General features: G+C 48.1%; 5 protein-coding genes across 5 annotated transcripts; 3 read left to right on the top strand and 2 right to left on the bottom strand.

The window, feature by feature from the left end:
- Positions 1-257: 257 nt before the first annotated feature.
- On the top strand, positions 258-1,209 carry T069G_00258 (enoyl-(Acyl carrier protein) reductase domain-containing protein; the record flags this gene model as incomplete). Its single annotated transcript, XM_056167468.1, has 2 exons — positions 258-327; positions 398-1,209. The coding sequence occupies 2 exons, from the start codon at positions 258-260 to the stop codon at positions 1,207-1,209; spliced, it is 882 nt and encodes a 293-aa protein (XP_056032784.1).
- A 708-nt stretch (positions 1,210-1,917) lies between these two features.
- On the top strand, positions 1,918-2,463 carry T069G_00257 (uncharacterized protein; the record flags this gene model as incomplete). Its single annotated transcript, XM_056167467.1, has 1 exon — positions 1,918-2,463. One exon carries the CDS (start codon positions 1,918-1,920, stop codon positions 2,461-2,463), a length of 546 nt encoding a protein of 181 aa, XP_056032783.1.
- Positions 2,464-3,023: 560 nt separating this feature from the next.
- Positions 3,024-6,631, bottom strand: T069G_00256 (ankyrin repeats (3 copies) domain-containing protein; the record flags this gene model as incomplete). Its single annotated transcript, XM_056167466.1, has 3 exons — positions 3,024-4,963; positions 5,024-5,455; positions 5,524-6,631. The coding sequence occupies 3 exons, from the start codon at positions 6,629-6,631 to the stop codon at positions 3,024-3,026; spliced, it is 3,480 nt and encodes a 1,159-aa protein (XP_056032782.1).
- Positions 6,632-8,998: 2,367 nt separating this feature from the next.
- T069G_00255 (enoyl-(Acyl carrier protein) reductase domain-containing protein) lies at positions 8,999-10,016 on the top strand (the record flags this gene model as incomplete). The annotated part of the gene is made up of 3 exons (XM_056167465.1): positions 8,999-9,063; positions 9,123-9,242; positions 9,314-10,016. The coding sequence occupies 3 exons, from the start codon at positions 8,999-9,001 to the stop codon at positions 10,014-10,016; spliced, it is 888 nt and encodes a 295-aa protein (XP_056032781.1).
- A 261-nt stretch (positions 10,017-10,277) lies between these two features.
- T069G_00254 (poly(ADP-ribose) polymerase catalytic domain-containing protein) lies at positions 10,278-12,554 on the bottom strand (the record flags this gene model as incomplete). The annotated part of the gene is made up of 3 exons (XM_056167464.1): positions 10,278-10,400; positions 10,507-11,814; positions 11,871-12,554. 3 exons carry the CDS (start codon positions 12,552-12,554, stop codon positions 10,278-10,280), a joined length of 2,115 nt encoding a protein of 704 aa, XP_056032780.1.
- Positions 12,555-12,679: the final 125 nt, after the last annotated feature.

Below are 12,679 nucleotides of genomic sequence, written 5' to 3'. Positions count from 1 at the left end.
CTGCAGCTCGCGTCGCCACTCAAGTGCCAGGTGCCCACCTTTACCCATGTCCTTAAATCGATGACGTCTCTCTGGCGACAAACATACATATCTGACGCTCAGTGAACGTATAAGTAGGTTGTGAGAAATGAAATTAATATTTAAGCGCTGGAAACTGTGGTTTTGTCTGTTGAAATTAGCTTTGTTTGAAACATTGGAGTGACAGACATTGAATTATTGAGCAGTTTATAATTAAAACAGGAATATCAAAATTCACCATGGCGAGCACCGAATCTCTCAAGGGACAGACACTTTTTGACCTCACCGGCAAGGTAGCTCTTGTCACCGGTTTGTCTCCCCTAGACCGCGTCCATAACCATACCTCGGGATGAATCAAATAACCTGACCTGTTCTACAGGAGGTGGCTCCGGGATTGGGCTCATGGCCGCCCAAGCCCTCGCTGCCAATGGCGCCAAAGTCTACATCTGCGGCCGCACCAAGGAGAAGCTCGATACCGCCGCGTCGACCCATGGCAAGAATGCTCCTGGGGAAATCATCCCCATCCAGGCAGATATCAATTCCAAGGAGGGCATCAAGTCGCTCGTCGACGAGATCAAGTCGCGCGAAAAGTGCATCTGCATCCTGGTCAACAACGCCGGCATCAGTGGCGAGACGTTCACCACCGCCGAGGCGGACTCGGCCGAGGATCTCAAGAAGTCGCTCTTTGAAAGCGAGAAGGCGACTTTTGACGACTGGCTCAACGTGTACCGAACCAACGTCGCGGCCGTCTACTTTACCACTACCGCGTTGCTGCCACTGCTCCAAACCTCGACCGAGACTCATTCCGGATGGTCATCCACCGTCATCAACATCAGCTCCATCTCTGGCCTGGTCAAGACGAGCCAGCACCATTTCAGCTACAACGTCTCCAAGGGAGCAACAGAGCACCTCACTCGCATGATGGCGGCAGATTTCGCCGCTGCCGGACTCAAGATCCGCGTCAACAGCATTGCACCGGGGATTTTCCCTAGTGAGATGACTACAGAGGGGAGCGACGAAGGCCAGAAGAGCCAATTGGACAAGAGCAAGTATGAGGGTAAGATTCCTGCTAATCGCCCGGGAAAGGATGAAGACATGGCACAGGCAGTGATGTTCCTCGCCTCAAATCAGTTTGTTAATGGACAGAGGGTTGTGGTTGACGGAGGACACACGCTCGCTGCCGGATTGTAATCAAGGCTATAGAGTCGAATTGGCTGGTTTGTGAATGGGCCAATTTAATTGATACATCATGTTCTTAGTATTTGTCAAAATAAAGCAACGTTCCAAGACAGATTATGAGAAGTGTAAATGGCTCAGTTCATTTTATTCCGCATGGGTGCGATTATGATGCCACAGAACAAGAGATGAGTCCGCTAAAAGGAGAGTTAAAGCAGCCGGTCACAAATCCGCCAGAGCAAGTTTCGTATATTATAACTCTCCGCCTCTTCATCCAGCTGGCGGACTCCGCCCTCGTTCCCCCGGCCGTCTGCAGGGTTATTGAATTCTCACCTGCATCAACTCCGTGTTTTCCAGCTTCCGCTTAGTAAGTGCTCGCTCTATTATACGAAATATTTGTTCCAAAGAGAAAGACTGTCAGATTCTCGGAAGTAGCGAAATCCGCTGTCACTCCATTATTTCATACCATACCGCAAGATTGTTTAACAACCATTGGTCTATTCATCTTTGATTGCTAATTCATTATAAATTCCAACTCCGACTCCCAGGAGAAGACGAAAAATGGAAAAGGAGAAGAAACAAGGAGATGCCGAATGCCATAATCCGGCTATATAATGTCAAGTCGATGCTCGACATATACACAGAGTTGGACATTCTCAACCTGACAACTTATCACAGACTCCCAACCTGGCTCACGAATCACATCGCCCATATCAACCCAAGATGAGAACCGCCGACTATATCACCTACTTCCTTGCCTGTGCCGGAACAGTCGCAGGTCAAGCTCTTGGCAAGCCATCTCTGAACTACCTTGGCCTTGTGAACGTGACACTCGGATCAGCCTTGGACGCTGGAGATGTTGGGCTCGGCCAGCAAGTAACGATTCCGATAACTGGGGGCACTGTCAGCGGACCAAGTGTTACTGGAAAGGTCCTATCGTTTGGCGCCGACTACGGGTCATATGATGCCCAGGGGTTCTACCATCCTGACGCACGCTTAAATGTACAAACTGACGACGGCGCATTGATTTACCTGCAACTTTTTGGGACACAGCTGGAAAATGACGACGGCCAAGCAGGTGGCCACCGGGGCATCGTGAGGGTCAAGTACGAAACGGGGCATGCCAATTACACGTGGCTGAATTTTGTCGCTGCTACGGCCATCTACGAGCTACCTGCTGCCGGTCAAGTTACATATCTGGTTGCTGATATTTGGGAGGTATTTGCAATTGACATCGACTCTGTTAACGATGGGGCCAAGCATTGCTAATCGGTTTCATAGACAAAACCTGCTCAGAACTAGACATTTGCTTGATTTCTGTGCTAAGAATGCTCATTTTAAGGTTATTAGCATTCCTAATGGATATGTATCGGAGGTTGGATTATGACTCGCCAAGAGAGAAGGCTCTGGAAGGAGGGAAGGCCTCTTTGTGTGTGCGACAGATCAGCCATATGATCCTTTGTTATGGTAGGCTAGGGGAAATGGTAACAGCTTAATTAATATTCTATTGTGAATTAATTGACATAATTGCACTGAAACGCCCCAAGGCAGTCCCCTTGAGCTGTGATAATGTATTTCTAAGCGCCTTGGCCCCAGCCGACCCTACACGTTTGGTCTCACAAAGAGAACCCGTAGAATCGATGTGGTATATGACGAAGGGCGTGGGGATAGACGTAATACTAGAAGGGCTATGGCGAAAAAAAAAAGACGGAGCTTAAGAAGCAATTATATAAATTGCAAACAATTGCCCTGCTAAGGACACAAGTCATTTGGCCTAATAAACTCTCTATGTATGTATATGTGTTTAAGATCTTCTATCGAACTATAGCTTAAGCCCTGGCTCCGTGATCAAGCAGCAGCTCGATCACATCCACTTTTTTAAAGTCCCTTGCGTAGCTAAGCGGTGTATGGCCCTTCTTCGACTTGGCCTCAATATCAGCTCCATGGTCAAGAAGAAACTCAACCATATCCAACTTTCCAAATTCAGCCATAAGATGAAGACTCGTAACACCATCTTTTCGCTGACGAGCTTTAATGTTAGCGCCTCGATTCAGCAGTATGTTAGCTATGTTGATTTTCCCAAGCTCAACTGCGAGACCAAGTGGCGTATTGCTGATATCGTTCTTGGCTTCAATATTAGCTCCATGGTCAAGAAGAAACTTAACCATGTCTGTCTTCCCAAGTTCGACCATAAGGTGAAGACTCGTATTAGAATCTTTTCTCTGCTCCATGTTAATATCAGCTCCTCGATTAAGCAGCAGCTTAGCCATATCTTCTTTGCCTCTCTCAATTGCAACGCCAAATGGTGTGCAGCCGTTGTCCAGCTTGGCTTCAATGTTAGCTCCATGGTCAAGAAGAAAGTTGACCATGTCTGCCGTTCCAAAGTCAACCATAAGATGAAGCATTGTCCAAGCGCCTTTTCTCTGCTTCATGTCAATATCAGCTCCTCGATTGAGCAGCAGCTTAGCCACATCTTCTTGGTTTTTCTCAACGGCAAGACCGAGTGGTGTACCGCCGACATTTGTTGTAGGCTCAATATTAGCTCCATGGTCAAGAAGAAATTTAACCATTTCTTTCCTTCCATTAGCAGCCATAACATGAAGAGCTGTCCAATTCTCAAATTCCGGAGCTTCAATGTCAGCTCCTCGAGTAAGTAGCAACTTGGCCATCTCTTCATTTCCGTTGCAAATTGCATTGAAGAGTGGTGTTCGGCCTTCGTCTTTCTTAGCCTCGATATTCGCTCCTCGGTCAAGTAGCAACTTGGCCATATCCAGGTTTCCTTTGACAACTGCAAGGTGAAGTGGTGTTCTGCCGTTTATATCTTGAGCTTCAATATTGTCTCCTTGCATAAGAAGCGACTCAACCAGATCTGCTTTTCCGTCCTGGACCGCAAGGTGAAGTGGCGTCTGACGATGCTCTGCCCAAGCTTTCACGCGCCTGGCGTCCTCCTCGGCTTGCCGCTTCTGGTTCTCATCATACTTCTTGCGCTCAGCCTCCATCTGCTTCTTGAGCTCGAACAACTCGCGCTCTTTGCGTTCGTGAACATCTTTGAGGTCCTGCTTGAGCTTGGCCTGCTCCTCAACACTGCGGCGAATGTTCTCTTTGAGCTCATCGTACTCCTCCCTCAAAGCGCGTTGCAGCTCAGCATCGTGCTCTGCCATCTCCTCCTGCATCTGCGCCTTCAGGGCTACCAGCTCAGCTTGGTGCTTCTCGCGCTCGTGGATAATATCTTCGTTAAGTTGTACGCCGGCCTCAGTATCCTCAATTTGGCGACCTTGGTTGACGATCTCGTCTTGCAGCTCAAGAAGGGTGGTTGAGCCCAAGGAGAGGATATACTTGATGATTCCGAGGCAGCTTTCGCGCGTCTGGTTCAGACGGAAGATTTTGCTGCCTTTGTCATGCATGTAGCCCCAAAACTTCTTCGTCTCAATGAGTTCCCGCTCGCGCTGCGCACCTGTAGCCTCATCGACCTGGGTCCACATACTGGTGGCCAGGACGACTGACGAATATGCCTCTTCACCGCATAGCTTCTTGAACATCGATAGGTTGCGGAGTGTAGAGCCAGCCATGCGGACATCAATGATGCGGTGCAGATAGATGATGCCGCTAAGCTTGGTACCCTGTTCGAACGACTCTTTAAGCCAGAGAGCGATGTTTTGCAGCACCTCTACATCAGAGCGGCTTGTATCGTCAAAGCCTGGTGTGTCAATGAGGTGGACACAGACGTGGTCGTTGAGCATGAATTCGACATCCTCGACATCGGCAGTACCTGGCAGTCAATGTTGTTAATTAGTCTGTCCAAAGACTAGAATGATGACTGTATACTCACATGACTCCAAGTTATGGCCGATCTTAACATTTTTGCCAGTACACAGGGAGATGAGAGAGCTCTTCCCAGCGCCAGTGACTCCCATCACTGCAATGTACACATGCTTAATCTCAGTCTGGCCGCTAGTGAAGCCATTAGTAGCCGGTGGCATTGTCGCTTTTTGATTTGGGGGCATATGGTGGTCCTGCCATATGCCTCTGTCCCTTCCCAGAGTCTCCTTGAACTCAACGCCTCCCATAATCGGTGACTGGGCTACGGCTGGTTGAGTTGGGGACATCTGGTAGAGCTGGTCTTTGCCATTGTCCTTTGACCGAGTCTCCTCGGGGTCAACACCTCCCAAAGTTGATGGTTGCTCTATGGCTGGTTGAGTTGGGAGCATCTGGTAGGGTTGATCTTTGCTTCTGTCCTTTGTCTGAGCCTCTTTAGGCTCCGCTATTACTAGGATCCAGATGTCAGCGTTTATTCAAAGATGTTACTGTATATAATAGAAAAAGACATACCAGACACAGGAACGGCATCTTTCTTATTGCTACCCCAAAGCGGTGCGATGAAGTTTCTTGCTCTCTCCATAAGGTCAGGCGGGACAAGATCTGCTTCTATTAGCATGTACCTTTTGTGTAGTTTAGGAGACCACTTACCACTAATAGTTTGCATTGTGTTGACTTCTCGCGCTGGCACCATTTCAAGGAGTGCCTTTGCATATGCTGCTGCGGTCATGGCTGCATAGCCTCGCCACTCCTTGAACCAGTGCCTATCCGAGTAATCGCAAATGCCGCGAATTACTAGGCACGGGAAGCTGTTCATCAATCCTGCAGCTTCCATTTCAAAGCACAAGACGTCGAGTTCCTCTGCGAGTATATCTCGAATCTGAGCGTCTTCCATGAAGCCATCGGCCGAAGCAATCAGCCCGTAGTGAATTGCCGGATTGTCTTCCTTCTCAGACCTTTTAGGTCGTTGTATTAGTTCTGATGCAAGATTCTCATCAGTGCCTGATATTTGGACAGGGTCGCTTGAATAGAGTTTATCGGAGTCTGGATCTGGTCGACTGTATTCTTTTCGTAGCTTTTCATTTTTCTCGAGGATGGCGTTGATGACTGTGTCGATATTATTCCCCTCGCTCTTAAACTTTGCGCTGAGCCCATTGGCCGCATTACGCAAAGCTTTGTCCGGTTGATTCAAGTATCTCGCGCCTTGAAAGCACCTCTTCTGAATCGTTCTCCCATAATCATACTGAACCACACCACCCAGGTTACCACTCCTTTCGGAAAATGTGGGAATACTGACAACAACATCTCCAAGACGTATGTCATGTCTTTTGCTAGGTGCGCCGCCACCAATACCGACCATCAGACATACCCTGACGTTAGGAAAGGTGTGCATCATATCCTTTGCCGCCATTGCTGCTGCAGCCACGCCATTGTCTCCTCGAGGCAGAACTGTTATTACCACGTTGTGGTTACCAATTCTGCCCAGCGTATAGCAATTCTCATCGTTCTTATGGACCTGTCTTGGCCCTTTATGTCGCTCGTCGAGAAATGCTTGCGCAGCAATGTACTCGATTTCGATGGCGCTGATCCACCCAATGGTGTAGTTATTGGGATCCGACATGATATTTCTCTGATAATTGGATGACGATTGTGCAAAAGAATCTTGGCTGCACGATATATTAATTGACGATATTACTAGATTGTATCGGTCACTTATATGTATCCATCAGTAGCATGAGGCTCAGCTCTCGTCTACTTTGTCGGGTTTCCGGGTTGGGCGTTAGTTCATGCATGCTGTTGCATTTGTGCAGGCAGGTTCAATGTTAGAGGGGTAATTGTGAAGAGGCACTGCATGTTCATAAAACGTGTGCGAACACCATTTGTCTCTCAGGCCTTGAGCCTCGCGCTGCGCCAGATGGTAAGGCAGCTTGGGTACCAAACAACTCGGCAGCTGATTTCGCATATCGCTTGCACAACGTGTGCGAATACTATTTGTCTCTTAGGCCGAGATCCTCGTATTATGCCAGATGATAAGGCAGTTTGGGCACCAAACGAGTCAAGAGCTGATCTTACATATCGCTTATAAAACGTGTACCGATACTATTTGTCTCTCCGGCTGTGAGCCTCGCGTTGAGCCAGATAGTGAGGCGACTTGGGGCACTAAATAATTCAGGAGCTGGGGTCCTCCATTGCAGAGGGATTCAAGGCAGATTGCTGTACAATATTTTGACACTCAATTGAAATTTATCGTTGCGTACATCTGCTTTCTACCCAATTTTAAACTTGTTGAATTCTTAGACTGCAACAAAGCTTCATCCACAGAGACGTTCGGAACAGAAACGTTACACTCAAGGCTAAAGGATCATTAAACCGATTTTCAGGTACATCAATATATGTGGGCTAAGCTTATCAATCTGCACGCTTATTAACTCACAGCAGGCCTATGGAGCCCATTCAACCCAGTCAAAGCCTGAGCGAACAGTTCCCCAACCACTGGCAGGCTAGCACAGCCGACAGCAACCTTACGCTACATGGCTTCCGTCGCTTCAAGACTTCACACTTACTGAATTTGCGGTATCTTGAGGCCGAGGTTGCCGAAATAGATCATCTCATCTATCAACTTGGCCTCAGCTTGAACGTGGAGCCATCCTCGACAGATAGGCTGGGGTTGAGGCATTGTAAAAGGGATGAAACACTACCTTCTACTGTCCAAGCAGTTTCAAAGGAGCTTATACAGCAACTCCGTCAATCATTAAAGCAGTATGGTATGTATAATTTCTCAAATTCCAATGCATCTTATTAATCTTGAGTAAGATGAGGCGTTGATTGCTTTTAATACGATTATGTCTATGGATACATTCGCGCTCCTTGATGATGAAAAACAATGCAGTCTCAGGACAGACATTACCTTATATGAAATGTATAAAACAAGACTCCTGAGGGTAGATCAGACACCTCGTACTCGACAAGACCCCTTACAGCGTTCCATTCATCAACTTTTACGGTGGTTTCGATATTCGCGGATATCTAAATCGTCTCAGAATAACGTTGAGAACGCCAGTCCTTTCGGAATGAATCAGGCATCGTCTTCCCAGAATGCCACACTAATTTCAGAGATAGTTTCTCGAGTCATTATAGGGATAGTCACGGCTATCTTTTTGATAGCTCCTCTTATTGCCCTGTCATATGATTCAAGGAAGAGCATCCAAATTGTCATTATTTCAATCTGTATCGTGGTGTTTGCATGTCTGGTATCAGTATTGTTGAGGGCATCTAACCTAGAGATGATGGTTGTCACTGCTGCCTACGCTGCGATCATCGCAGTATTTGTTTCTAATGGCCCGGCATCTAGTTAGAAGTCGACGGGCATACTTCTCGGCATTTCCGCTTGATCCCTGTCGGTCTTTCTATTATTTCATTGGTCTTTTCTTACCTTCATGCTATTTAATAGAGAATTTTAAGGTGTGGGAATCGGCTGTAATTCGCCATGTCCAATCATGTCGAATTCTTGCGCTAATACACATCCACCATGTAAGAAGAGGATTAAACTTCAATTTAGCGCAGACGATCAATAGAGACACATTAAGCTCAAGGTGTCGATGAAACAAGTCTGACATCTTACAGCAGAATCGTTTTTCTAAAATTGTTAACCTTTATATGTCGGTGGGGCAAGAACAATTGAAAGCATCATTGACATCCAGGATTCGCCAACATTGATGTCATTTGAAAATCACCATGTCCGGCCACAGTAAATGACATCACGGAAACGCAACCCTGTAAGATACCCAACACAGCGAATTAATATAGAAAGGATAAAAGCGCTTGCGATAGGTGTATGCAATTCTTTAAACCCGAAATCATGTTCAGTGCCGCTGCCCGCGTCTCTTTCAGACACTTTATTCCTCAACGCCAATTATACTGCGTCGCCATCCGCAAATACCCTGCACCAAACACTACTTCAGCAATTTCAAGGATCAAATTTCACACAATGTCTCGCACAGAATCTGGTAGCTTCAAGCCCGTCGAGGAAGCCCAAAGACAGGACCTTCCCGGGTAAATTATCTTGTTAAAAAACTGATTAACAAAGAATGTCCGACTGACATTGACATTAGCTTGGAGAAAGATATGAAGCCAACCAGTGAAGCAACCGCTTTGGAAGGAAAGCATGAACATCAAGAATATCTAGCAGCTGGAAAACTCAAAGGCAACAAAGCTTTAATCACTGGCGGAGAGTAAGTAATAAACAATACCGTCTAAACTCAACCGTAAAAAGAATAAAGCACCCAACAATTTTATTTCACAGCTCCGGCATAGGCCGCTCCGTCGCAGTCCTCTTCGCCCGGGAAGGCTCAGACGTAACGATAGTCTACCTCCCCGAAGAAGAACAAGACGCCCAAGAAACCAAGAAAATGGTCGAAAAAGAGGGCAAGCAATGCCTCCTCATCCCAGGAAACCTCATGGACAACGAGACGTGCCGCAAAGCCGTTGAGCAGCACATGCAAAAATTCGGTGCGCTGCACGTCCTCGTCAACAACGCCTCGAAGCAGGTCATGTGCGAGGACATTACGGAGATTGATCTTGATGTGGTGGAGAGTACTTTTAGGAGTAATATTTTGCAGATGTTTGCTGTTACAAAGTATGCTGTGCCGCATATGGAGAAAGGCGGCAGTATCATCAACACAACTTCCACTGTTGCATTCAGAGGCACAGCTGCAATGGTAGACTACGCATCTACAAAGGGCGCCATAACTTCGTTTACACAGTCGCTCGCGAAACAGCTCATGCCCAAGGGTATCCGCGTCAACGCTGTAGCTCCTGGCCCTGTTCATACACCTCTTCAGCCTGCCTCGCGCCCTGCGGAACAGATGGAAGGTTTTGGAAAGAAATCCGGGATTGGAAGGCCTGGTCAGCCGAGCGAGATTGCTCCCAGCTTCATCTTTCTCGCGTCCAAGGATGCCGAGTTGTATTACGGGCAGATTTTGCACGCATATCCTCTCGGTGATTAAGTATAGGCATCTCACAGATCAGAATGAAAGCTGTAGTATGAGGGGGGGAAACGGCAGGTTACGAAATAGTCAGTTTATTCGTCTAGTCATCAGCAATACTTAAAACACAATTTTGCAAGCTATTTTTACACAGAAGCCGCACCCCAGAACTCCAATGGCCCCCTTGTGGACCGAAAAGTGTTTCCATCATTACACCCAGTCATCCCATCATAGAAGATATGAAGAAAATTTTACAATACTACGTGAAGTTCGACTTTCTGTTTACATCTGAACACGCAAGAGATAGCGCAGCTTTACCTGCGAGACATCGTAGCAGATGTACTCGTTGTACATGAGATATGCGCCGTCTACGTTGGTGGCACAGGGCTTGTGGGAAACGTCGGGCTATTGCTCATGTTAGCAACTGATGCTCATACTTTGGTATACGTGGAGCATGGAGTATGGAATAAATAGAGAAAGAAGAGAAAATAGGAAGAAGGAATCGACTCACAATCTGAATGCCCTTGAGGCTCTCATGCACCTCTCCAGCGTCCTTCCACTTGGGCGGCGCTGTCATACCCATACCCCAGGTACTTTCCATGCCTTGCGACTTTGCAGAAGTGTCGGCGTTGTAGCTCGCATTGGTCAATTGCTGCATAGGATCACCCAGCTTGGCTTCGCAGAGAAGCAGAAGTGCCTGGCCTCCGGAGATGTACGAGCAGCAGTAGTTGGCCGACTTGGATGACATGTCAGCCAGGTAGATACCTTTGCCAAACATGTAACCAGAGACGGGGGCTTCTGGCGGCGCGATTCGCAGACCCTGACTAAGGATACCACCGAAATTTGTAGCGCGCGAGCCGTGCCAGAGAAGACGGCGGTTGGCGCCGATCTTGCTCTTCTCGACATAGTCGTCGAAGCGGATGTTTTCTCCTTGTCGTTCGATTCGGAAAATGTCCTGGACCTTGTAGGTATGACCGTGGCTCTCTCCCTTGGAGCCGTGAAGGTAGTCTTCCAGATACTGGAATTCAGTGCTCTCCTTGTCTAGTACGGTCATTTCGTTGAGACCCAAGCTCTGGAACTGCTTATCGAGGGGATGGACTGTGTCTGTTGATTTGCGGTCAATCTTCATAATGTCTGCAGCATCCTTCATGTCTGACAAGCTTTCCAGCAGCTCAATCTCCTTCTTGAGCAGGGCATTGTCTCGGATAATAGGAGGACGGTTGCGACCAAATGCGTGAGGAATGATGGAGTAATACATGTTGGAAAGCATTTCCGTGGCATTAGCAACGGTAGTGTTCCACTTGCTGGCCGCAAGAGAGGCATCGTCCATCAAGGCCGCGAGATCCTTGAGCTGTTGGAAACCGCGAGTAATGGTCGTTTTGCTCAGTTTTCCTAGAGGGAGCTTGTTCGCATCGTAATTCAGGGCAGTCATAGTGGCCTGGAAATACTGCTGGTTGAAGATGAGCTCCATAAGAGACTTGACTTGGGGTTCAAGAGTGCAATCCGCAATCTTGACCTCTTCATCGTCTTCTTTTTTCACACCGGCCTTGTCGTCGGCCTTGTCGTCGGCCTTGTTGGCATCGTCCTCGTCCTCGTCGTCTGGATTGTAGCTTCGCTCAACAAAGGCATACTTTCCTGGCTTTGGATTATCGCCCCTGTTGTCCCAAGACAGGCCAGACTTGTCTTTAAACTTCTTTTCAAAGTTCTTGATTGCATCCGCTGATGTGCCGTTGCCGAGAATGGCACTTTGGCCGGTTTCTCCGACACGGCCCCACCGAGTCCATGTCTTGTATTGGTTTGCTTTGGCGTCAAATACAACCTGGGCAGACGCGGATCAGTATGTGGTCAATAGACACGAGCTGGACTCAAACTCACCTGGACGCGGTAAAACTTGTTGTTATTGTTGGATGCATTCGTCTGGTTGAGGGAAGCATCGTAGATCAGGCCAGAATCAGGGTCAATGTATACCACGGTGTGGACCAGCGGGCAATGCTCGTCTACTGGAATTGTGAAATCCTTCTTCTTAATGAATTGGCCCTCTGCCACCTGGCTTGCTTCTTTCTCTTCGGACTCGGGCTCAGGGTCGGCAGCTTTAGCCTTGCCCTTTGCTCCTTTTGCGGCCTTTGTGGTTTTGGCCTTTTTGGTCTCGGGCTCTTCGTCATCGTCGCTCTTGGACACCATGATGGGTCTCTTTTTGCCATTGGTTTGTGGGCCGGCAGACTTGTCGCTGCCCCAGACATGGGTCTGTGGGTCGATTGTCTTATTCTCCTTCTCGGACTCAAAGATCCAGGCTGGGCTGACTACAGGCAAGTCTTTGGCCTTGCCGGCAGCGACCTTTGCCGTGTTGTTGTTGTAATCATCTTCACTGCAGACAACATGGGTTGTGCTTTTGGCGACGGTCTTGGTGACGCTTCCGCCCAGGGATTTGATGAGCTGCTCGAGAGAGGCTTGGGTATGCTTGGAGTTGTCAAACTTGCCGCTGATGGCAATGACGCATCCGTCCAGCGGCGGCACTGCGGGAGCAGCAGGAGCCGCAGGGGCAGCCTTTCTTCGAGGCATGATGGCTGGTGGTGATGTTGGATTTGAGGAGGAGTTGGAAAGAAGAGGAAGGAGTACCACTAATGGCCAGCTTCCTGCTAGCGGCTTTTGTAATAGAAGAGATGAAAAGGTGAATGCTGTGCTGT

The sequence above is a fragment of the Trichoderma breve genome, chromosome 1 (genome assembly GCF_028502605.1).
Source record: "Trichoderma breve strain T069 chromosome 1, whole genome shotgun sequence".
Classification (NCBI taxonomy): domain Eukaryota; kingdom Fungi; phylum Ascomycota; class Sordariomycetes; order Hypocreales; family Hypocreaceae; genus Trichoderma; species Trichoderma breve.
The sequence above is the reverse complement of the archived record's forward strand: the minus strand, read 5'-3'. Positions and strand labels throughout refer to the sequence as shown.